The sequence below is a fragment of the Artemia franciscana genome, chromosome 7, assembly GCF_032884065.1.
Source record: "Artemia franciscana chromosome 7, ASM3288406v1, whole genome shotgun sequence".
Lineage (NCBI taxonomy): Eukaryota > Metazoa > Arthropoda > Branchiopoda > Anostraca > Artemiidae > Artemia > Artemia franciscana.
In genome coordinates this window covers 41,016,499-41,043,357 of record NC_088869.1, presented here as the reverse complement: position 1 = coordinate 41,043,357, position 26,859 = coordinate 41,016,499, and the positions used below count along the sequence as shown (strand labels likewise).

The 26,859-nt window shown below is 35.1% G+C and overlaps 1 protein-coding gene across 1 annotated transcript in view; it reads left to right on the top strand.

Annotated features, from left to right (window-relative positions):
* The first annotated feature begins 7,413 nt into the window (after positions 1–7,413).
* LOC136029306 (cathepsin L-like) overlaps positions 7,414–26,859 on the top strand; it is a 48,164-nt gene continuing 28,718 nt past the window's right edge. Inside the window, exons 1-4 of the mRNA XM_065707572.1 lie at positions 7,414–7,583; positions 17,510–17,646; positions 18,591–18,776; positions 25,775–25,813. Of these exons, the coding sequence (XP_065563644.1) occupies positions 7,520–7,583; positions 17,510–17,646; positions 18,591–18,776; positions 25,775–25,813 (426 nt within the window). The 5' untranslated portion in view covers positions 7,414–7,519. The remainder of the gene's footprint in view (positions 7,584–17,509; positions 17,647–18,590; positions 18,777–25,774; positions 25,814–26,859) is intronic.

The following is a 26,859-nucleotide window of genomic DNA, read 5'->3' as shown; positions in this document are numbered from 1 at the left end:
TTGAAGAAGCAGTTAAGCATATTTCAAGTTTTTGGCTCCCTAGGTTTGCTTTTCTCAGGCAATTTAGCTGATATTTAATCTCTTGATGGCAACTTTAAAAAGCATTTTGTTTTGCTCCTGTAGAATTAGAGCATATCTAAAATTTGAAGGATGTTTTTTACCAGACAGATAAAAGGTAAAATTCTAGTTGAGTTACTTCTTGCTATCTCAGAAAGAAGTTAGGTTAGGAAAATGAAACTTTCAGGGATGGGTCTACAGGCTAAAGTATATCCTGGGAAGGTATTTTAAAGTACCCACCTCCACTTCTTCTCCCTCTAGAGAGCCCTGAAATTTGACTCCATGACAGGTCTATACCTATTGAAATTTTGACAAAACAACATTTTACCTTAATTTTCAGGTACCATTTGCTTTTTCTCTGCCTTTAGTTCTGAAAATTCAATTCCTGTTATTTGAGTAGAATTCTGAGCCATATCAACATTTTTTTTTTCAAAATTTAGGAAATGTATTTGCATATCTTTAAAACCTTATAAATTGGGATTGAGCAAAGTTGTGAAGCTGAGAACAATTTTGTTGTACTTCATTTCAGCAGAAGATCTATTTTGTAAGGTTTCACTTTTATAACACACATAGCCTATTTTTGAAGGTCATCAAAGGCCAGGGCCCTCTAGAGTGAGAATGAGTAGAGATGTGTGCTTTGAAATACCTTCCCAGGACATACTTTAGCCTGTAGACCCATCCCTGAAAGTTTCATTTTCCTAGCCTAACCCCTTTCAGTGATAGCAAGAAGTCAATCAACTAGAATTTTATTGGATAAAATTACCATCCTTTGGAATAGACAATGAATAGTCTACCCTAGCCTACTTCTTCAAAGGTTTAAAGACAGTCTCAGAATAATGATTTGGCAGCCCATAAATCCTCAACTTATGTGTAATACTTCACCTAGGCCTGTTTACAGAGCCTAAAAGGAGTCAATGCTTAGAATGCTCCCATGTGGTAATTTAATGGAGCCTCACAATGTTACCTGGAAGAAGTCAATCCTTAGAATGATTCCAAATGGCGATTTAAGGTAACAATTATGCCTGGATATGCCAGAAAAAATGAAAATCTTTAAATGAAATAAATTGATTTAACCTACTTGCTAATAGATAGCCTACTCCTCAGGGTGTTCTTTAATGTTGATCCCAAATATGGTGATTTACTAACCTGGCTCAGATCCCTCTTTCTTTTGCAAAATCACCGTCCCACCTTATTCCAAGCAAATAGCTTGATATTCCATTGTTGATATTCCATTAGGCTAATTCATTCTTGTCAATATTTATTTTTTATTGAATGAGATTTTTGTTGAAGAAGGTGAATTATGTACTTAAGGCCTTTTTTCGCGTCAACCAAAGAGACTGTTTGAGCTCAACCACTCGGTGTGGTTGAGCTCAACCGCTGTTTTTGCGTGAAACAGTGACAAACCAGGTTGTCATGAAAAGTGATTTTGCGTAAAACAATTGACTGGTTGAACTCTAATTTAACCAGAACTGTCATTGTTTTTAACCGTAGGGTTCTACCATTCATAATTGTTGGTTGATCTTTTCAGGCGTAGATTTCGAAAAGAAGAAATCGTAGGCTATAAATAAGTCTATATAAAATAAGAATTATAAGCTGACAAATAGAATTCTAGCCACGCAAAAGTAAGGTTTAATTTTGTTTTTTTTTTCGTATTAGGGCTATTTGGATAAATGTTGGGTTATATCCTGCAATTTGATTCACATAGGCCTTAATACAGGAAGTCAAGAGTTTGAATATGCTTTTGAAAACTTATGTAGATACTTGGAAATCTTTGTTTCATCCTTTTGATGCCCTAGACTTGACCTTAGCTTGGTAATTTGGCTTCAGAGATAAAACCTTGATGAAGCAAAATTCTAGTGGTTATAAAGCATTGTTAATCCAATTACTATTCTTACTAGATGCTTCAAGATGTGTTGCATCTTTGTCAGAACTCTTTACATTTCAGCCTTACCCTATAGGGCCATGGACAAATTTTCAGGTCAAACTCTAGTTTGGCTACTGTTTGCTATCTTAGAAATGGGTTAAGTCAGGAAAATAGAACTTCCAGTAATGAATCCAAAGCAAAAAATATGTAAAATTCTAGTTTAGCTAATTTTCATTATCTTGGAAAGGGAATAGGTTACAAGAATGAAACTCAGTAATTAATCCAGGGTCAAAAACACTCTGGGAAGGTACTGCCAGGCTTCTATGTCAACCCTTTTCTGATTTCTAAGTCTTAGATAATTGCTTACTCAAAAGGTCTATACCTATACTATTGAAATTTTGACAAAACAAAATTTACCTTAATTTTTAATTATCAGTTTCTTTTTCTCTGGCTTTAGCTCTTAAAATGCAATTCCTTTTATTTGAGTAGCATTTTAAGCCATATCAATATTTTTTTTTTCAAAATTTAAGAAATGTCTTTGCATATCTTTAAAACCTTATAAAGTGGATTGAGGAAAGCTGTGAAACAGTTTCTTTGTACTCCATGTAAGCAGACCTTCCCAGAACATACTTTAGCCTTTAGACCCATCCCTGAAAGTTTTTTTTTTCAATCTCACCCCCTGGTGCTCTTTTACACATTGTATAAATTGTGAAGAAATGCCTGCCCCCTTGCTAAAAGTCTTAGAAATATCTTATATCAAAATACACCTGATACAGTTTAATTTTTTAGAGATGACACAGAATAGCATTAAAGCTGAGTATTTGCTTTGCAAGAAATGTGTCCCTTCTGTTGTAAAGCATTTTGGATAGACACTAATCTAACCATGGACATATTGCTGTTGCAAATGGTTTTGCTTAAAATGGTTTGGAAAACAAATAGCAAATGTAAATTTGCTTTTTTATCATTATTTAAGACTAGAATATCACAAAGCTATGCAATCACATTGCTTGTTGTATCTTAAGTAAATACAATCCCTGATGGAGTTTTGTTGATACCTGTCTTAAAATTAATTTGTCTAAATAAAATATATTGTTTATGGGACAGTAGAGAAAAGCAACAACCATGAATTGAGTTTTTTTCAATATTTCTTTTTTCAAATAATAGTTCTCTGGTCACATTTGTGTTCCTTGCTAAGTTGTTGGCACTCTGGTTTGGGAATCCTTTGTCCAAGGGGTACAGGTTTAATTCCTGGCATTGCTAGTGTATTGGGTTTTTACCAGCTAAGTATTCACCATGCTAGTTTGCATCTTAAGTAAAGCAATCCCTGCTGGAGCTTTGTTGACACCTGCCTTACAATAACTTGTCTAAGTAAAATACAATGTGTATTGAAGATTAGTGAAAATGGCTGTAAATCCATCTTGTTTTTTTTTCAATATTTTTTTTTTTAATAGTTGTTCTACTCTGGTTGTAATAATGTTCTTGGCTAAGTGGAAAGCACTCTTAGTAAGAAATCCTTTGTCCATGGGGTACAGGTTTGATTCCTAGTATTGCCTGTTTATTTGTTTTAAATGGGGGTCAGTGATGTTAGACAGATCTAAACCAGCTCTAAATAGGCAAATGGAGAAATATGCAAAAGGTAAGCAGGGAGGGTGTACAAAAGCACAAGATTTCTGGCCCCCAGCCCTTAATTGCAATTCTTGGCCAAAGGGTCACAAAGTGGAAATTAGCACTGCCACTTTAGACCTTGATGTGTCAGTGCTGCCATACTTACTTACTTGCATATTGGTGTTGAGTTTGCCCACATTTTATCTTCATTACTATCTAAAATCATTTAGACATTCAGCAAACTGTCTCAAACCACAATTAGTATTGAATAGTTTTTGGGCCTTACTGACTTTCCCTTTATAGCAAAGGTTTATTGTTGTGTATAATGTAGATATTTTAAAGTAATCAATCATTAAGAAGTCCCTTTTAGTTTTATCAAGTTTTTGAGTAATAAACCTTTTTAATTACCTTAAAATATTTATTCAGGTCCTTTACTATTGGCTGCCCTTTATATTACAATAATGATTGAAATATATTGTGGCAACTAAAAATTTGGATAATCCAACCTATTTTACCATCTTAAGGTTGTTTACAAAGGTGTATGAAATATTTAAGTACTGACTTAGCTACAGAAAACCTCTAGATATAATAAAATGTAAGCAAGATGGCTCTTACTTTGACCATATCTATGGAAGCACTAATGAGAGAGTGGGTTATTTGATGCATTTGTAGGATTGAGTGAGATGAGAAATGAAGTGTAGGCTTGATGAGAGATGGCTGGTGAATGTGATGAGGGATGAATGTTTTGCAAGATTTTAAAATTTTGGACAATGTCTCATGTTGACAGTAGAGTGCAGAAGTAAAATTTGGTAATTTTTTTTCTTTGTTTCTGTTATGTTAGACAATATTGAATATTCTAAAGTGAAGTTTCTCTTTTGTTTGGAATTGTGATGGCCCTAGGGCTTTAGTGCAATACAAATTACTAATGTTTATTCACTTTCTTTAAACAAACACAAGGTCTATGTCTCCTAGCTTTAACAAAGTCAAATGTAATTTTAAGACCAGGGATTTCAAAGTAGGTCAAATGAACTTCTGGTAAAAATGAGCAATTTATGAAACATCTAGATTAAAAAAAAGTCTTTTAGACAACAAAGAAGACAATTGAGTAAAGAAAAGTACCTTATATCATAATTGTTGTGCACCCTTAAGATAGAAATGAACAAAGCTTCAATTAAGATTCTGTTTTGTTTAAACAGACAGAAGGGACAAACCTCCAAGCTTTGACAAATACAATCTCACTTTGTGGCTCCTATCTTTTCAAAGGGGACTTTCTTTGGATTTTTTCTATCCAACTAAAACTGAAAAGGACAGCATGATATACAAGTGACTTTCCAATTACCCTACATAGCAAGAGAAAATCATTAAGTTAGGCTATGCTTTATCTCAATCCCCCTCCCAATGTGCAGAAATATGGCTCAAATTTCATATTTTCAATGCATTTAACCTCCTGTCACCTGTTTTTCTAGTTATTGTTTGTCACATTTGTTTAATTTACAGCTACATGGGATGAAGTTAGAGAGACAGATTGACAAAACAAATGGAAAATAGGAAATTTCAGCAATACATTTTTATATTGGGAGGATTGAGGGGTAAAGTAGAGCAAAGTTGAATATAAAATGTGTTACCAGCTATTATTCTAAAAATTATGAAGCATGAATTTTTTTTTATTATGTTTCTTTCTCTTCAGGTCCTTCTCTAGGGCTTTACCAAATCAAACATTCTATGCCCAGAAAAATTAGCAACAAGGTATAGTCTATATACAAAGGCTTATGTTATTTAACTATGAATATGGAATTTATATGGCAATCAGGAACTGGATACAGGCAAAAGCAAGTAAAAAAGAAAGAAAAAACTTCCCTAGTAAGCTCAGGAGACTTTTAATAGATTACTCTTCAGATAATTGCCTATGACACATAATTTAAATATTTACCCCTGTACAGTAGGGCATTAAAACAATCTATCACAATGTAAGATACAATATATTTAGATATGATGCTGATTTACAAATTCCAGGATTCTTTGTTGTAGTTTTCATAATTTTGTTGATAAAGTTTTATATATTCATCATATTTTATTTTATGTCATTAACATTAGCCAAACTAAACTTCTCAATAGAACTTGAATGTGGTGGCTATAATGCACAAGTACTGCAAAAATCTTAAAACACATTATGTGTTATGGTAACTGTTCAGTGAGAAAAAAACTATTTTCCTAGTTTAGCTTAATTTGTTATATTTTTGTGCTTATCAGAAATATTTTATTAATTTTAGGCAGCTGTCCCCCCACAAAAAATTCTTAAACATTTGCTGGTTTATACTTAACTAGTATTCTACTGAAAACAAAAATTACTATATATTTTGAATTGAAGAAATATAAAGTCCTTTGGATTATTTTTTATTAAGATTAAGCAGTTTGCTACTTTCTTTTGTTAGGCTAAGCCTGTAATAGTGCTTTATTGTGAAGAGCCAAAATTTGTAGGGATTGCAAAGGCTAGCCTGAACAATATGTTATTACAAATTATTAGGTTAAACTTCTGTTTGGTAAAATTCTATTTTAGATAAATTTGTATTATCTTGAAAAAGGTTTAGGTTAGGAAAATGAAACTTTTAGGGATGGGTCTAGAGACTAAACTATATCATGGGAAAGTATTTTGGAGCATCTAACTCTACTCTTTCTCTCTCTTAAAAACGTTTGCCTTAAATTACCTTAAATCACATTGTCTAATGAAATAAGGATTAAATCCCATAGAATTGCTGGTTAGTGATGATGACAGTTGGAAATCTCAATATTTGGTCCACGCCCTTAGAAATGCTTGTGTTATAAAAGTGAAACCCTTGCAAAATAAATCTTCTACTTAAATGACAAGAAAAAAGCGTTTTTAGTGTCCTAACTTTGCTCAATTTCAATTTATGAAGTTTCCAAGATTTGGAAACTTTCAGGATATACATTTCCCTATATTTAAATACGAAACACTGATATGGCTTAAAATTCTACTCAAATAACAAGAATTGCATTTTCAGAGCTAAAACCAGAGAAACAGAAACTGCTAGCTGAAAATTAAGGTAAGATGTTGTTTTACCAAAATTTTAATAGTTACAGACCAGTCCAGTATGCAAAATTCCAAGATTTAAAAACAGAAGAGGGTAATCACATAAGCTTAGCAATAGCTTCTCAGAGTATGTTTTTAGCTATGGATTAATCACTGAAAGTTTCATTCACCTAACATAACCCCAATCAAAGATAGCAAAAAGTAGCTAAACTGGAATTTGACTGGAAATTTAATCTATAGCCTGGTAGGCTAGTAGAATTCCAAATCAAAACAAAAAGAAGTCAAACTAGAATTTTATCCTCTGTTTAGGGTAGCTCAACAAAGCTAAAGTCTTATCATTTAGGACTTTTTAATAGATAATTTTGCTTTTACAGTATGAATACAACATTTTCCAATATATTACCTGAACAATTTAACCCAAGATTCCACTAATTCAGACCCTTCCTTTCTCTCCAAATATACCAGAGAGTATGCTAGATCATTTTTCAATTCTCTCTGACCTCAAACTAATGTGAAATATGTCAAACCCGGAGGAAATTAAGCCAGTGCTAAATCATTTAATTATAATAGAATGACACTCTTAACACTATACGGATGTTTTATGTTTGAAATTTTTTGCCCAAACCGACAAGTAAAAAGTGTTTTCGCGAACCAGTTTTGTTTGAGCTCAACCATATGTAATTTTTTTCCGTTTTTGCGTTAAACATACAAGCTGGTTAAACCAAAGCTGTCATTGGTTAAACCAGCTGGTTGACGCGAAAAAAGGCCTTTACTGCGCTAACCATTCTTTTGAGCACGGTAAGAAAATCACTTACTGCGGTTACTGCCGGCAGTAACTATTCTCGTTCCCAGCGTGTTGGGCAGTAACCATTTTCCCGCTAGGAACGGAAATAGTAACCATTCGGTTACTTCAGTAAGTCCCTGGAACCCACCCAATATATAACATGAAGTGCGCAATTTTTCTTGGATTTATCCTTGCTTTTGCTTATGGCCAGCATCGAATTACAGGTTAGGCTTTTCGGTGCTGAAATTGGAGTAGGCTATAGGGACTACCTTGAAAGCTGTTGAGTTTGCTGAATTAATCCAGGATCATAAATATATCTTGGGAATCTATTGGCGATCTAGCTTACAGTGTCTACGTTTTTCTCATCTCTAGGGCTTAGAAGATTGTAAGCATGACAAGCCTGTGCCTATCTGAGTTCTGACAAAAATTGGACCTATAAACTACATTAATTCTAAGTTTTCAATCTCTTTTTCATTGGTTTTAGTTTTTGAAAGTGAAATTTATGTTATATCAATGGAATTTTGAACCATGGCAAGGATCAATTCAAATCATGGCATGGATTTGAAGAATAGATTAATATATATTTAAATCCTTATAAATCAGGATTAAGCATAGGTACAAGGCTCAAAACACTTCCTGTCCCTTGTAGAAAGATTTGGAAATATATGGTTATTCACCATAGGCCTATGGCTAATAAATGGGCATGTACAGCTTCTTATCTAGGGGGAGAGGACAGCCAAGTCTATGATGAAGGACAGGGGGAGCTGAATTTATAGGCCTATTAGCAGTTCTCAAAACCTTACATTGCCATTAAGTTTGATCATATGAAATCTTCAAAAAATTCTAGTTGATTGAATTTTTGCTATCTCAGAAGAGGATTAGGTTAGGAAAATGAAACATTCAGGGATGGGTCTACAGACTAAAGTATGTCCCAGGAAGGTATTCTGAAGTATCTACCTCCACCAAAGAATAACTATAGACATCCACCAAAGAATCACCAAAAATCATAAATCATTGATAAGTTTCAGCATTAATCTTCTTAGATTAGAGCCAAATCTTTCCAGGGCATTATGGATAATTCCTTCTTGTTTGACTTTTATTCTGTCATTGCATATGTTTATTTCCAGTTTTTTTTTTGCCATATCTAGTGTAGATTTGAAGTTCCAGGGGGAGAGGTGCAGCTGCCCCCCTATGCAGAACCATGGGCTAAAATGGGGGGTAAAGTTCATTTATGAAGCAAATGAATTTTATATTTAGATTCATGATGTAATTCTGGGCATATATACACATTAGGGAGGTAGGGGTATATACTCTTTAAATGCATAGGCTGCTACCCCCTCTGCACCTCCCAATCAACTCTGTCATAATGCAAAGCTACCTACTTATGTGGTAGTCTTGAAGAATTGTCCCAACTTGTCTTGGCCTGAACAGAGGAAACAATGTGTAGACAGCCTATGTCCAGTTGCTTCAAAAGATATTAACAACTAAAGCTTTCTGATAATAAATGAAAAGTTGTCATACAAAGCAAAATGTGAAACAGTTCTAGAAAAATATAACATCATCTTTAAAGTCTCCAGCTTTCATTACAGTCATTAAGTTTGCTCCATCAGAAATAGATGAGCCAGAGCTCATGATGTGTATTCTTAACTGCTCTAAAGTAGTTCAGTGTGGTAGATCTAAGGCATTTAAAGTTCATTTTGAACATCAATTTCATTTGCAGACATTCCTGGGTGAATCTATCAAAATAGGCTACAAAAAAATTTTTGCCTCAAAAGTTCATTTTCATGCCAAAAAAGTGTTCTAATTGCCTCAAAGTTGGTCACAAAGCAGCAGAGTATAAAAATTTGACCTTGTGTTCAAGATGCAGTTCTGCTGAGCACTTCTCATCCTGTGAGAATGCATGCTTAAGTTGATGTTCTGTGTAACTTATAAGGTTTCTGGTCACACCAGTCACAGTATAAGGCATCTGTCTAATCTAGGTAGTGAAAAAAGAATTTGTAATGCACTCACCAGGGATCTACTAAACAGAACCAAGATGTAAGATTTGTTTCATGGAACTTGTTTTTTCCTGGACAAAGTAAGAAATGTGGTAGGTTCAATTTAGTTTTTGGTAGTGAAAACAGATGAAACTGGAAATGGATCTCTGGGTTTTTGTTAATTTCTGGCACCATTGAATGCACAGGAAAGAGGAATCAAGTCTTCACAGCATATCTGGCTTAAAAATGGGTCAATCATGGGCAGCACAATAATGCTGCCTAAGTTAAGAGCAATGTGGGTACACAAGGTATTATTTATTTTTTGGTCTTGGGCCAGGGCACTTTGTATCAAAGGACTTGTTGTAGAAACTTTGAAAGGGGCTCATTTTATTGGAAATTGAAATGGCTAGTGTCCTTTTTAATAATTGAAAGTGATTGGAGGGCAATTAACCCCCTCCCATGCCCAACATTTCCCCCAATAAAAATTTTGAAGTAGCCATTTTGTTCAACATATTTCAAAGGTTTAGAAATTACATATTGAAGATGACAACCCCCCACAGCCCTTAGGGAAAGGGTTGTAAGCTGTACTCTGAGGGTATTTAATATTTATATAGAAAGGGTGATTGTATAAGCTTTAGAGGTGGCTCATTAGATTGCTAATCAGAATTTTTAGTGTCCTTTTTGAGACTGAGAGTGATTGGAGAGTAGATACCCTCCTCCCCCACACACACCTCATATTTTCCTGAAATGTATCTGATAAAAATTTTGAAATGGCCATTTGTTGCTGCAGAAACTTCAAGAAAGGCTCATTTGCTTGGAGATTGAAACTGCTAGTGTCCTTGTTAATAGTCAAAAGTGATTGGAGAGAAATTTACCCCTCTCCTATGCCCACCATTTCCCCAAACATATCCAGTCAGAATTTTAAAATAGCCATTTTATTCGACATAATTGAAAGGTCCAGAAATTATTTCTTTGAGGATGACAACTCCCCCCCCCAGCCCTCTGGGCAAGGGTTAAAAGTTATGCCCTTGGGGCATATAAGGCATATATAGAAAAGATCATTGTAAAAACTCTGGAATGGGCTCATTGGATTGGAAATCAGATATTCTAGTGTCCTTTTTAAGATTCAGAGTGATCAAAGGGCAGATACCCTCCCTCCACACCTCATATTTTCCTGAAATGAGTTTGATAGAAATTTTGAGATGGTCATTTGTTGTTGTAGAAACTAAAAAGAGTTGATTCAATTGTAGGTTGAAAAGGCTAGTGCTCTTTTTAATATTCAAAAGTGATTGGAGGACAGCTAAACACCCTCCTACACCCACCATTTCCTCAAACACATCCAATCAAATTTTGAGATAGCCATTTTATTCAATATAGTTGAAGGATCTGGAAATTATGTCTTTGAGGATGACAACTCTCCTACAGCCCTCTTGACAAGGGTTGTAAGTTATTCCCCAGTAGCTTATAAGGTATATATAGAAAGGATGATTGTATTAACTTTCAAGGGTGCTCATTGGATTGGTAATCAGAAGTTCTAGTTCCATTTTTAAGATTCAGAGTGATCAGATGGTGGTAACCCCCCCCCCCCCTGCCCCTCACACATCATATTTTCCTGATATGCATCTCATAAAAAAAATTTAGATGCCCATTTATTGTCTTAGAAGCTTCAAAAAGAGCTCATTGGATTGGAAATTGAAAGGGCCATTGTTCTTTTTAATATTTGAAAATGATTGGTGGGCAACTAACCCCCCTCCCATGCCTGCTATTTCCCCAAACCCATCCAACCCAATTTTTTTACAGTCATTTTGTTCAACATAATTGAAAGATTTGGAAATTATGTCTTTGAGGATAACAATCTCCCCAGAGCCTTCAGGCCCTGAGGCTCAGGGCAAGGGTTGTAATTTATGCCCTGGGGATGTATAAGGTATATATATAAAGGCTTATTGTATAACCTTTGGAGGGGGCAAGTTGGATTATTAATCAGATGTCCTAGTGCCCTGTTTAATATTCAGAGTGATTGGAGGATGGATACCCCCCTCACCTGATATTTTACCAAAATGCATCTGATTGAAATTTCAAGATGGTCATTTGTTGTTATAGAAGCTTCAAAAAGAGCTCTTCCAAAGAAATTTAAAGGGCTAGTGCCCTTTTTAATAGTTGAAAGTGATTGGAGGGCAATTAACTCCTCCTCCTGTTCCCACCATTTCCCCAAGCACATCCAGTCAAAATTTTTAGATGACCATTTTGTTCAACATAATTGAAAGGTTTAGAAATTATGTCTTTAAGGATGACAAACCCCAACAGCCCTCAGGGCAAGGTTATAAATTATATCCTGGTGACATATATATATATATATATATATATATATATATATATATATATATATATATATATATATATATATATATATATATATATATATATATATATATATATGTGTGTGTGTGTGTATACCCCCCATTACTGAAATACCACCCACCCCCAGCTCCCCCAAAGAGAGCAGATCTGGTCTGGTTATGTCAGCCATTTATCTTGGATTTGTACTTATTCTTCCCACCAAGTTTCATCTTAATCTCTCCACTCTAAGCTTTTTCCAAGATTTCTGGTTCCCTTGGAATCCAGTCGGGATTTAAAATAAGAGGTCTGAGTTCCGAGGTCTTTCTAAATATGAAATTTCATTAAGATCTTATCACTACTTTGTAAGTTGAAAATACCTCATTTTGTTCTAATTTTTCAGAATTAACACTCCCCTCCTCAAACTCCCCCAAAGAGAGCGGATCCGTTTTGGTTATGCCAATCATGTATCTAGGACTTGTGCTTATTTTTCCAACCAAGTTTCATCCTGACCCCTCCACTCTCAGCATTTTCCAAGATTTTAGGTTTCCCCCTCCAACTTGCCCGAATGTCACTGGGTCTGGTCAGGGTTTGAAATAACAGCTCTTGAGACACGATATTCTTCTAAATATCAAATTTTATTAAGATCTGATCACCCATTTGTAAGTTAAAAATAACTCATTTTTCTGAATTAACCATCCCCCCACTCTCCCCCCCCTGATGGCCGAATTGGGGAAACAACTATTTCTAATTTAATCTGGTCTGGTCCCTGATAGGTCTGCCAAATTTCATGGTCCTAGCCTATCTGGAATTGCCTAAACTAGCAAAACCAGGACAGACAGACTGACTGAATTTGCAATCACTTTATGTCACTTGGTTAATACCAAGTGCCATAATAATACTGTTTGCATGAGAGTCAAAAGTTGTTGAAAAGGTTTCTCCAACGTGTAAATGCAACCCATACTATGGATTCTTATAGAAGAAAACTGAAAATATATACTATATTTTTTCCCCCATGGAAAAGACAATATCAATGAAAAACGAACAGAAATTAGTTTATCATACTTTTTTTCACAGGACAAGTTTTTCAAAGAAAAGTAAAGAGCTCCATTAAGCCAATAATGAACAAATATAAAGCCAAATAATCTTCCAAGTGTAGAACTACCACAAATTAATATCAATAAATAAATGAAACTCAAAATGAAAAGAAATTACAATAAATAGCCAGGTCAAACTCAAACAAGCAAAAATTATCATGAGTAGGGCTGATTACCCCTATGCCTTCTCGAGACCAGAATACATTTTGCTCTTTACTGAAAACAAAATAAGTTTGAAACATTTTCACCAATAAGATACCTCAGCAATATTTTGAGAAAAATTGGGGTATTAAATTGAAACTTTTGGGAATGCTACTGTTACTATATCTGCTCTTACAATTTAAATAGATAAAAAGAATTTAAGTGTATCAAGGTTGTCAAAGAGATTAGACATAATCTTTTGGGAATGATATTAAGTTTTATTTTTCAGGTCAACTTCAGAAGCTATAAAATTAAATTACAAAAAATATTGTGTTAGGATTCAAAATTGTTGAAAAAGTTTCTCCAACAAACAAACATCAACTCTTACTATGGATTCTTATAGAAGAAAACTGAAAAGATATACCATATTTTTTCCATGAAAAAGACTATGTCAATAAACACAGAAAAATCAATTTAAAAAACTTGAGATTTGGCTCATTCAGTTCGAAATCAAAAGTCAAAACCAGAAGAGTCAAAAGTGATAGGAGGGCAACTAGCCCCACTCTGTTTCTTCTTTTTCCCAAATGCATCTGATAGAAATTTTGAGATAGCCATTTTGTTCAAAGATTAAAAGTTCTAATGCCTTTTCTTAAGAGTAAAAAGAGATTGGAGGGCAAGCAACCCTCCTCCCAAGCCCATTATTATATCAGATTAACGACGCTTCTTGACTGCTAAGGTCCCTGCGTCGGCCCTGCAGTGCATTCCTGCAGCATGATTCGATCTCTGGGTCCCATATTACCAAGCTAAGGTCAAACCCACTGCGCCACCACATGACTCCCAAGCCCATTTATTTTCTAAACACATCCAGTCAAAATTTTGAGACAGCCATTTTGTTCAGCATAGCTGAACAGTCCAGCTGCTATGTCTCTAGGGATATTGGGCATGTCAACCCCCCACAATTATGCAATTGGCCTGTTATGATGTAAAACTAAATGTTGCTTTAAAACTTAATTAAAAGGCAATGTGTGTATGGTTACCAATAAGAAACCTCATCAATATATTGAGAACTACTAGGGATATTAATTTGAAACTTTTGAGACTACCACTATTACTATTTCTGCTCTCACATTTAAAGAAATCAAAAGAGTGTAAGTGTATCCAGGTTTTCAAAGAGCATAGATCAAATTTACTCAAAACAAGCAAAAATTAACATGAATGGGGATGACAACCTCTGTTCCTTCTCAAGACTAGAACATAATTTGCTCTTTATTGAAAACAACATATATTTCTTTTTTCAATTTTCAAGAGGTTTTCAATTTTTTACTTTAATTTCTAGAATATAAGAGAAAGGCATACATTTTCTTCCTCTATTTTTGATTTGATTTAAACTCTGTCAACAGACAGTCACTCTGGCTAATCCTTCAATCTGCTGGCATGCCTAAGAAAATTGTCAATCTGCTCAAAGAGCTATACTATAAGACTGAAAGCAATGTCATTGTAAATGGGCAGCTCTCATCACGTTTTCAAATTAGAAATTATGTTCAGCTAGGCTGCACTGCTGCTCCCAAGCTCTTCAACTCTGTCATGGACCATGTTATCAACAAAGCACTGCTGGCATATCCGTTTGGCATTGATTTTGCTGGAAGAGTTCTGTCAGATCTTGACTTTGCTGACAATGTTGCATTAGTGTTTAAAAATCTTGATGGCATCAAAACTGTCGCGAAAGCATCTGCTGCAAACAAACTTGGTTTAAATGTAAACTGGAGTGAGACCAAATAATGGCTGTGGACACCATGCGACCCCCTGAGATCTATAGAAGTATGTGGCCAAAATGTTGAGATAGTTAAGCAGTTCACCTCTTGGTTCAATTGTCTGCTCAAATAGTAATCTAAAAGCAGAGATATCAGCAAGGGTGGCAAAGGCAAGAGCCGTTTTCTGCCATCTTCTGAGAACAATATTCCACAAACCCAGATAAGCCTTCTCACAAAAACTCGTATCTACTCTGCGTTGTGTTGTACTCATCAGAGACTTGGTCTTTGACTCAGTTAGAGATGATGAATGTAGATGCTGTCGATAGGAAACACCTCTGCAAAATCAAGCGCATTAGAGGGCTCAAAAGGGTATGGAACATGTAGATCCTCTGGTCTTTTGAATTGCCAACACTGTCTAAAACAGTTTGAGTACCACTCACTGTATTTGTACAGTCGTTTGCTTTGCCAACCTACTCAAACGCCTGTCCAACTTTTCTTTGACTTTGATCCAACTGCAAATGGCTGGAAACGTCCCAGAAGGTAGACCATGCACTAGATGGGCAGATATCATCCGCTGTCAACTCATTGCATGGTGCATTGACTCCAACGAAGCTCCTACCTTGCGCCCAAAATAGGCTACTCTGAAGACGACTAACAGGGCTGACGTCTGGTTCCCTCTACGCTGGCTATGCTGCCAAGCAAGAGCTTTAAGTCAGTAATATCTCCTTCCAGAGAGCCACTGCCCTGCACATGTATCAAACATGCTTCTGGTTTAAGGGTTGGCCCCTTCAGAACAAAATACAATACAATTGTGAAAACTGCTTTTAAAGAATTATAAAATTCCGTTTGATATTATTCATAAAAACACATAACTTTACCCCTAACTCCCCCTAGTGTGCCCAAATTATACACACTCCATGAATATTACTGATATTTGTTGCCGTTGAAGCTGATTCTTTCCCATTAAATTAATTTGAAAAAAAGAGTAGATCTATGAAAGTTTATGGAGTGAATTCTGATTGTATATTTTTAGTTGGGGGAGGGGATAAGGGTAAAGAAAAGTGATGTACTCTTAAGAATGATATAAATAAGAATTTTTGAATGTTTTGACATAATTTTCAGCATTGTAGTGTTTTCTTGTGGAGAGGTCAACCACGAAACTGGTGTACAAAAACACCACTTAATGCATTTTTTTATGCTCTCCCTAGTATAGTTATTAGTTTTAGTTGTTTTCCTTTCCAGAAGGAAACATATTCTGAAACTACTTTAAAAAATTAATGCTACATTTCTACTTTCCAAAGGGATAATGTTAAAAAAAAAAAAAACAAGCATGGATATTCATGTTATAATGAAATTGGTAATTGTAGTCTATATGTATTCCTTTTATTGAGGTTTAGAGCAGAGTTTTATCAACAGATTGTATGTTAACTAATGGTTGCTCCTTTAAGTCCGCTTTTGGCTAATCTTTTCATGGATGGTATCGAAATGTGTGCTATTCAATTTTTTTGTCTGGCTCTTGTTTCTGAACTCGATTCATGGACACAATTTTATGTATTTAGGAATATGGACTTGAGTCCTTAATTCTATTTCTTGACCATCTAAACAGGTTTAAAAAAAATTAAGCTATGCTAGGATTGGAAGAACAGTAAAGGCTGCCTTTTCTGAATGTTTTGTTAGCAATAGGAGATAACAGATTGCTTTTTCAATATACAGAAAATAAACTCATAATGACAGATATCTGAACTTACATTCATATCACCCAATTTCATTAGTTGATAGTGTATATAAAATTTGTTCTTCAGAGTATTTTGAGAGTGAATTATTGTATTTGAGGCATATTTTATTTTGTATTGGCTATCCAATTGAATTTATAAATGAAATAGCAAATTAAGCACAAAAAAACAAGAACCCCAGCCTTTGCATTCTAAAATTTCAAACAGGTATGTTCCTTTACCTTATGTACCAGTTCTTGGTGAGAAGCTTGAAACTTGCTTCAAATTGATCAGACATTTGGGTAACTTTCTAAATTCTGGGAAATATCAAAGTTGCAGCGTTATAGGGAGTAGAGTATGTAGCATTCCTTACTCGTGAGATAAATTTTACATTGGCCAGGGTACCAGGTACAAATATGATGTTTTAAATATGAGATTTTACCGCCTAGGTTAGCATAAATAGGGATAGATGGTGTCCTAGCCTAAGCAAATTTGGTGTAGGAAAAGAAAAAAGTAATGCCTACTGACTGCTAAAATTTTGTAGGTATAATTATCTAATTATAACCAATACAATATTTGGCTCATAAGTTAACATGGTATTCACATGATGGTTAGACAGCTAATCTCATTGATTATGTTACTGTAAACCAAAGACTGAGAGGATCAATACAAGATACTAGGATATATAGGGGGTGCTGCTATTGACGTTAAAAATCAAAATAAAGTTCACTATCTAGTAATGTCTAGGGTTAATTTAAAGCTGAAATTTTGGACGAATAGCAACCTTCTGGGAAGCTACGACATTGGTAGACTCCAGGTATTTTTAACTTACGAGTGGGTAATCTGATCTTAATGAATTTTGATATTTAGAAGGACCTTATGTCTCAGAGATCTTTTTTTAAATCCCGACCGGCATTAGGCGTCTGATTTTCCTTTTAGATCAATGTATTGATTCTTAGAATTTTGCTAGAGCTCATGCCATATGCGCTCTTGGCTCTTCTGACCTCGTCAGAAGTGCCATATGAGCTCTTGCTGTCACTTGTTTTCTATTGCCTCTGGTTTTCTACTTTTTCCTGAAACAATCCTCACTGAGAAACTGAATACTAGTATTAAAAATCTAAGAATGTTACTAATTTTAGGAGGGATTTCTTCCATTGAAGATCTTGAAGATGAAACTGTTGTTGGAGCAGCAAACTTTGCTCTGAGTACCTTGGATGCCTATGATGATGATGATAACAAACGTGTATTTTCAAAGATCATTAAAGGAAGAAAGCAGGTGAGCTTTTAAGTTGCACAATGCGCATTATAGTTCAGTAGTTTTAATAATACACTTAAATAACTCTTTTGTTTTCTACTCACATATAATTTCCTTTGGATCGATAGTATTATTCTGTGGCTTATATAGTTGATGCTAAGTGATTAGTTATGATAAATAATAGGTTTGCGAATAAGGAAACTAAAAATTAAGGTTTCCCTTTGGATGACCTAAAATGTTCTATGACTGCTATCTCGATAAGACTATCATTGGCAAAAAAACACAACTAGAAATGGTATAAACATGCATTTGTTTGCAACCTTCTGTTTTAGTGATCATTTGTCTTCAAGGAAATTTGATTTTCGTTTTGTTTCCTAATGAAGATTGAGGATGAAACCTGGCTGAACAGGCAAAGTTGAGTTTGATGTAATAATTTTCAACCAAAATTGCAACTCTTTGTTTCACCTGTTTCTGACACCAATAAAATTTTATCATGAAAATAGCTATTAAACTGAATTAATTTGTCATATTGGATTTCACTATGAAAAGGATGTTCTTTAAATGCATAAATTGTTGTTTAACTTCCATTTTTAGGGTTGGTAACAAGTGAAAAGGATCAGTCTTTGCTTATAACCACAATTAGTTGAATTATTTTGGAATATTTAGTTTAGTTTTTCTCCTGCTTTGATCATTTGTTTAAATTTATAACCTAATGTTTTTCCATATTTTTTCCTATTATTTTTTCTTTTATTCAGTGTACATCTTCTTTCTTCTTCTACCTTTTTTTTGTTCTATTATATTATCAACTTAGCTCAGATATTTTACTTATGAATAAGGGCTAGGGGATAATGTCTACTGTGTAAAGATCATTTTTGGTATAAATTGCTTGGTACATTGCGTGGCCACATGTTTGTGCTAATTATTTTTAAATTTTAACATGTAATAATATGCGAGAAAATGTTTAGGTTGTAGCTGGAATCTTGTACTACCTGGATATTTCCATGTTTATGTCTTCATGTTCTGAGTCATTTACTGAATGCACTCCCGGTCCTGAAGACAGACAGTTTATTTGTAGCGTGAAGGTTATCTCACAGCCATGGATGGAGGAAAAAATGAAACTTATTGACTCCCACTGTGTTCCAGCAGACAAAGTATGAATATACTCTATCTAGCATATTATATTGTCCAGTTTTTATTTGCTATTCAGTAACTTTTGCTTTGTCTAGCTTTGGTTCTGTATTGGTTTTGTCTTATTTTTGTACTATATAACATATTTGCTTTTTGACTAATGTTTCTTTGTAGGAACAGGGAAAGTTCTCTGTATTTGATTTCTGCTTTATTGTGCCTATTATAGATCAATTCAAGTCTTTCATGTGTCTCTTTGTATTGTTTTTGAACCTGCCTGATCAGTTCTGCTTTCTACGTTAATCAATGTTTTAGCATCAAAGTATTTGATTGGCTTGTTATTTTTGACTGCAAAAGGATGTTCCCTAGAAGGAGTGGTAAGTACTCAAAAGGTCAGAAAGCCTTTAAGCCATCGAACAAATAGTAATTTCCCTGAGAGCTAATTCAGCTATATGTATACTTGTAAACTTGCTTAAAAACATATTCTGCATTTGAGCATACGAGCAAACGTAAAAAAAAAATAGTGTTCATTTTTCCTATGGTTGATTGGTGCAGTGGTTCTTCCTTTTGGATTATCTCTGCTTTTTGTTCGGTGGATTAGGTGAATTAGTGTCTGAATGGCTCACATAATGGTTAATCCATATAAGAAAGTTAAAGGAAATCTTTAGTTTTGTTTACATATTGCTAATCTAAAAAGATTTGTTCTGGAACAAATTCTTTTAAAATCTAAATTTTTTACGATTTTTCCACTGAAAATACCAAAAAGGGTATTTTTCAATGAAAAACCCAACATAAATGTGTTTCTGAAATCTAGGGTGGAGGGAGGAGTGAAAAAATGTCCCCGCCCCAATTGGTGTCAATGACGGGGAGGGGAGAAGAGTTGAAAGTGCCAATACGATACACAATCTAAAATTAATGTATACGGATAACTATAATAGCTTCCCTTATGATTGCCATGTCAGAAACTTCTAGCACAAAAAGTAGGTATGGAGGCACCTGACTCCCTCCCCAAGAAGTTCTGATCTTCCAGGATTTTGTACCTCTATGAGTGTAGGGTAACTAACAATATTTGCCACATAAACTTTAGCCATGACATGACACGTGTCACAGTATATAATGAACTAAGAATGATAATGATGGGAAAAAATGTTCGCTGTACATGTACAATTACATGAAAACTTGCTTTCAATAGTTAAAAAAACTTACAAAATTAACAATTTAACACAACTTGATTTTAATAATTCTCGGTCTGTCATTGTTGTTTTAGTGAAAAGCAGTACATGGAAAGCATTCATACTTGAGGCCCAGGAACTTCTTGCTGTCCGGTTCTAAGCTGACTTAAGCGCTTCGGTATAGACTTGAGAAGATGTTTTGGTCCCCATCCTGCACTGGTATCCAGGACCATTCCTTTTACCGAGGGCATAATAATTTCAATGATTTAAAGAATATGAATATTGGAACTTCGAATGTTACGACGTTAAGAAATAACTATGGTATTGACATTTTGACTGACGATTCGAACTGGACTTATTAGAAGTTTCAGAAATTCATATCCTTGGGGTATGACGCATGAAATTAGGTGATATAGAATTTATTTTGAAGGATGGATAGAAGAATTTGGTACATAGACAGGGAGTAGGGCTCATGATGAATAAGAAAGCTGCTAAGTCTTGTTTAGACTGGCAAGGTATTAAAAATAGAATACTAATCGCTCATTTTATGACTAAAAAGTTCAGGGTATCAGTTATAGTACTATATGCCCCTGTAGAACCAACTGACAGACACTACTGACTCAGATGAATTTTGCTTACAGTTACAAGAGCAAATAGACAGGGTTCCAGGTAGAAATAAAGGGTTTTATTAGGTGATTTTAACGCCCAGGTTGATAGAAATAGGGATAGATGGTATCCCAGCCTCGGTAAATTTGGTGTAGGAAGGGAAAACAGCAATGGCTACAGACTGCTGCAATGTTGTAGGTATAACAATCCAGTTATGACCAATACGGTTTTTGGCAATAAAATGACCCATAAGTTAACATGGTATTCACGGGATGTTAAGACAGTAAACCTTATTGAGTGTGTTATTGCAAACTGAAGTCTGGCAGGATCAATACAAGATAATAGGGTATACAGGAGTGTTGTTATTGATTATAAAAGTAAAGGTCACCATCTAGTAGTGTCTAGGGTTAATTTAAAGCTGAAATTTTGGAAGGGTAACTACCTCCCGGGAAGTTATGATGTTGTTGGACTCCAGGATGAAAATTTGAGAGAAAAGTTTCAGGAACAGTTGAGTTATAAACTGGAGAGTTTAAAACTTGACAGTGTGGAAGATGGATGAAATAGTTTTAGGAAAACAATCAGTGAAGTTGCTGATGGTGTCTTAGGGAAGAAAGTTGAAAGCGCAGCTAGAAAACTTTACGTTAATTAGAGAGGAGAAGGGGCTTGTACAAGAATTATCTGAATGATAGATCATATGAAAACAAAAGGAATGTAAAGAAAGTGGAGAAAGTATTGAAATATGAACTAAGGAGGTATGAAGCGGAGGCTTTGGATAAAATTGCCAAGGATCTGGAAGATGCAGCTAAACGGCAAAGTATAGTACTGGCACGTTAATAAATTGAGAGAGAGTAGTCAATCCGGATTTGTCCCAGTTAGAGATTGGAACGGGGCTACAATTAGTGATAAGGAAAGAGTTAAAGAGAGATGGGCAGGACCTTTTGAGAATGTGCTAAACAAAGCTAGAGTTGCAGGAAAAGATATAGAATAAATTGAAAAAGCTTGTGATACCTTGAATGTGAAAGAAGATTTGTTTTGCGAGGAAGAATTAGCGATAGTATTAAAAGCATTAAAAAAATAATACGGCTCCAAGTGCTGATAGTGTGGTAAATGAGTTTCTTAAATGTGGTGGCTCTGAGGTTAGAAATAAGTTACTGAAGATTATGAATATGATTTTTGAAAAACAGGAAGTACTTAGCGATTTTAGGAAAACTCTCATTTAACCCACTGTATAAGAAAGGTGACAGGAATGAGTGTGGTAATTATCGAGGCATCTTTTTAGATTGAGAGATGCTGCAGACAAAGTCATGCAGGAAAGGGTTGTTTTAGGAAAGGTAGAGGATGTGTCGATCAAAATTTAACTCCTAGGTTAATAATTTAGAAATGCCTGAGTTATCAAACACCTTTGATTCTCTGTTTTATAGACACAGCAAACGTTCGATTCTGTTGATAGAAGAGCTTTAGTGAAGGTCTTTTCCTTGTATGGTATGCCAGACTAATATATCAAAGTGATTAATGCTATGTACGAGAATAATACTGCTGCGGTTAAGGTTGGAAATGAGGTTAGCAGCTGGTTTCGTTTTAAATCAGAAGTTAAGCAGGGTTTTGTTCTATCCCCCTTTATATGGATCATTTTGATAAACTTTGTTTTAAGCAGCTTATGAAAGGCAATGGGAGACTACGAAATAAAATGTGGAGGGAAAAACCTCATGGACTTAGATTATGCCGATTATTTAAGTATCCCAGCTGAAAGTGTGAGCAAAATGAATGAACTTTTAGGGGTTTTGCGAGTTCTGGGTGCTAGAATAGGTTTGAAAATTAATGTTCAGAAGACCAAGTCACTAAGGCTGGGAATAAGTGAAGATGAAAAGGTGACGTTGGGTAGCGAAAAGATTGATCAGGTGGACAGCTTCACTTATCTTGGTAGTATTATTAGTTAAGACGGTGGGAGCAGTGAAGATGCCGAAGGTAGAATAGCCAAGGCTCATGGTGTTTTTTTTTTTTTTTTTTCGCAGTTAAAAAAAAGTTCGGAAGTATAAAAGATGAGACTGTAAACCAAGATCAGAATGTTGGGAGCAACTGTGATGACAGTGGTCTAGATGACAGGGGCTCTGAAGCATGGGCGCTTTGAAAAGCGGATGAAGATTTGATAGATTTTTTCCAGTGAAATTGCCCAGATGACTGACCGTATTCCAAACAGTAGGCTGTACGAAAAGTGTGGTTCAATCCCGCTTTCTAGGGCTATAATAAGAGAAAGGTTGAGATGGCTTGGGCACGTTCTGCGAATGAAGGATGACAGCTTGCCGAAGACTGTCCTTTTCGGCCCGCCGTCTAGGGTTAAACGGAAAGCGGGTCGTCCGTGGTTGGGATGGGAGGATGTCATAAAGTAGGATTTAAAGGAAATAAAAACTTCCTTGTAGGGTGTAAAGAGGGAAACTTTTAATAGACTGCGATTGGGTTGACCTCAGGCGGCTTAATGCTGTGACGAGTTGTATTAGCAGTAGAAGTATATGAATATGGTTTTTTGGAAGTCTAATTTTTAGAAATATGGCCGAAATGTTGCATATAATATGCAAGGAGAATATAAATCTAATAAACATAAAAATCTTGATGTTTTAAAAATTGTTGTTTTGAACAACGTAGTAGTATTTCCTTCTTAATTTATTTTTGCAGAAAATATGATACGATTGGCCTTTGTGGCTATTAAAGTAATAATTCCGTCTTCTACTTATAAACTAAAAACAGGAAGTCTTTTGAATGGTCTTTCTTCATCCTATTCTTCTTTTATTTTTAGGCCCTTTCAGTACTTGACTTTGATCTGATGTCGATCCTTATAAATAATCTTGCCCGTTTAGCGTAACTATTTCTAGTCTTGTTTCATTTATTTTGTCAATTGCACTAAATTTTAAAATTATTGGCAGCACAAACAAAGACTTTAACATACCGTCTAATACTTCTTTCTTTGATATCCAGCTTTGGTCATAGAACTAGGCATCTTGCTTTGACAATTTTAGTTCATTGCTTCTGATTAAAAAATCGACAAGTTGTTGCTCAATAATTCTCTCTGCATGTACATAAACTCTTCAGACTGATGAATGACACGCTTACCATTCTGTCTCAAATGCTTGAATTGACTCTAAAGTGTGCTTTATATCTAATATACTCTTTTTGTGTCACATAATCTGATTGAATTGCATCGCCTTTAAATTAATTCTAAAAGGGATTATGTCGATATAATTTATGTATGACTACTCTCTGCGCTTGCGTCCTCTCTAAATTTGCGAGTGAAGTTGCCAAGCTTATTGCAAGACAAGGCAACATAAATATCTGTTTTCACTACAGTGAGTTCTTGATTGCAATTAAATAAAAAAAAACAAGTTTTTTCAACTGAAAGTAAGGAGCGACATTAAAACTTAAAACGAACAGAAATTACTTCGTATATGAAAGGGGCTCCTTCCTCATCAACGCCCCGCTCTTTACGCTAAAGTTTGACTCTTTCTCTCAACTCTTCTTTTTAAAACAGTAAAAAACTTTAGCGTAAAGAGCGGGGCGTTCATGAGGAAGCAGCCCCTTTCATATACGAAGTAATTTCTGTTTGTTTTAAGTTTTAATGTCGCTCCTTACTTTCAGTTGAAAAAACTTGTTTTTTTTATTTAATTTCTGAACATTTTTGAATCAATGCATGTTTTGATTTTGGCTCTGCAGAGAAATAATTAAAACGAAATTTGCATTTTTTTTTTTTTGGCTAAATGGCTTTCTCATAATTTTGATCGAATGATTTTGAGAAAAAAAGAGCGAGGGAGGAAGCCTAGTTGCCCTCCAATTTTTGGTAAATTAAAAAGGCAACTAGAACTTTTAATTTTTTACGAATCTTTTTATTAGTAAAAGATATACGTAACTCATAAACTAGCTTACGAAAAGAATGTTTTATTCTCATGTTTTTATTACACATATGAGAGGGTTCGCCACCTCGTCAGTACCTCTCTCTTTACACTAAATCTTAAATTTTGTCCCAATTCATTAAGAATGACCCCTGAATCACAAAAGCCGTAGAATAAATAGTTGACATTGCTAAAAACACTTTAGCGTAAAGAGCGAGGTATTAGGAGGAGATGAGCCCCTCATATGGGTAATAATTTCTGTTCGTTTTAAGTTTTAATGCTGCTCCTTACTTCCAGCTGAAATAAACTTTTTCATATTTATTTTTTCATTGTTTTTTTTTTAAATAATGCTAGTAAATCCTGCGCTCCCTTCATGGAAATTTTCTTCCCCCATGACAAATTCCTCGATGGAAAGTTCCCCCAGTATATCCCCCTCTTCTCAACCCCTCCCCCAACCAAAAAATCCTCCTGAAAACACCTGTACACTTCCCAATAACCATTACTATATGTAAGCACTGGTCAAAGTTTGTAAATTGTAGCCCCTCCCATGGGGACTGTGGAGGAGTAAGTCGTTTCCAAAGACATAGTTATAAGGTTTTTCAAATACGTTGAGTAAAATGGCTATCTCAGAATTTTGATCCGTTGACTTTGGGAAAATAATTAGCGTGGGAGGGGGCCTAGGTGCCCTCCAATTTTTTCGGTCACTTAAAAAGGGCACTAGAACTTTTCATTTCCGTTAGAAGGAACCCTCTCGCAACGTTCTAGGACAACTGGGTCGATACGATCACCCCTGGGAAAAAGAAAAAAGAAAAAACAAAAACAAACAAACAAATAAACACGCATCCGTGATCTGCCTTCTGGCAAAAAATACAAAATTCCACATTTTGGTAGATAGGAGCTTGAAACTTCTACAGTAGGGTTCTCTGATACGCTGAATCTGATGGTGTAATTTTCGTTAAGATTCTATTACTTTTAGGGGGTGTTTCCCCCTATTTTCTAAAATAACACAAATTTTCTCAGGCTCGTAACTTTTGGTGCGTAAGACTAAACTTGATGAAACTTATATATTTAAAATTAGCATTAAAATGCGATTCTTTTGATGTAGCTATTGGTATCAAAATTCCATTTTTTAGAGTTTTGGTTTCTATTGAGGGAAAACACTTGTGATCTCTGGGAAGCAGACGACTGACGATAAACTGAAAAAGGAATTTGGCTCTAGCATTCAGACTTCAACTCGGATTCTTTCAAGTTCGACCTGTAGTTTTAGTATACTTTCTTTCGCTGGCAGTAATTCGGTAAAGTAAGGAAATAGCTGTAGTTGTTACAGTTTCAGTTCCTCCACTATTTTAAGAATTGTTTTTTTCACAGGACAATCGCCATATGAAGAAAAACCGAAACCTCAAAAAGGTGAGTAACATTTTGTGTTAAGTTTTGGCACTCATCCCTCAAGTGGGGACAGTAGTTCGTAAGAATCTAAAAGGCTGAAGTCTTTTTGGGAGATTAAGACATTGATCAAATTGCAAGTAGATCTGGTTTAATTTAATTTATAAATTCAATGAATGATAGTTTAGTTTATTATATTAAATCTTGGGTAGATATTTGGGTGGAACATTAATCAAACTTAAGCTAACAGATAATAAAATAAATTATAGTCTAATCTTCTGGCTTCAAGCAGCATCAACAAAAAAAAAATTGTAGGGTGTGAAAGTGCTCAGAGCTGACTCAGTAGTGTTGACTTAGCAAAGAGCGACTTGTCTCTCATGTATTTTTTTTTTTTACCGCCGTTTCGTTTAGAACGGATGGTCCTAGGAATTTTTAAGGGGATTCCTTCAACGGGAAATCGCAATCCTTTTGCTCTTTTCTGAGAGTGCAACATAGTCGGAGAGTAGCCAACACCTACCCATTCCTTTTTGCCTCCGCAAAAATATAGAACTACCCCCACCTCCTCCTCTAAGGCTTTGTATCCAATTTTAAAATAACTATTTTTCTCGAAGTGGTTTCAAGTATTTAAAAGATGCGCCTCCAGAAGAAGTGGAGGTATGAGCCAGGTAGTCACAGAGTCTTAAATCGCATAATCGGCCCATTTGTCAGAGACATATTTTAGTAGAAAAAGTGGGAATATTGCACTTTGTTAAATCTAGCTGGAACCATCCAGGGAGCTGAATTATAGATCATTGAAGACACATCTTGGACGTGTGAACCTAACATGCTGCACCTGTTTTTGAGCTGAAAGATAGGCTTGTTATATCTTGTTTAAGTTGGAATCATTTAAGGACATTCGATCCATAATCAGGTGTCCCCTGGGAACGGCATGCGAAACCGAGATAGGTCTTAATTTGATACCAAAACCAGACAAGTGCAAGCTGCGTACTGAAATTTGCTTCCACTTAACGCAGCTTGATAAGTGCAAACTACAGGAATGTGAAGCTTGGCTGCAGACTGATTCGTAGAAA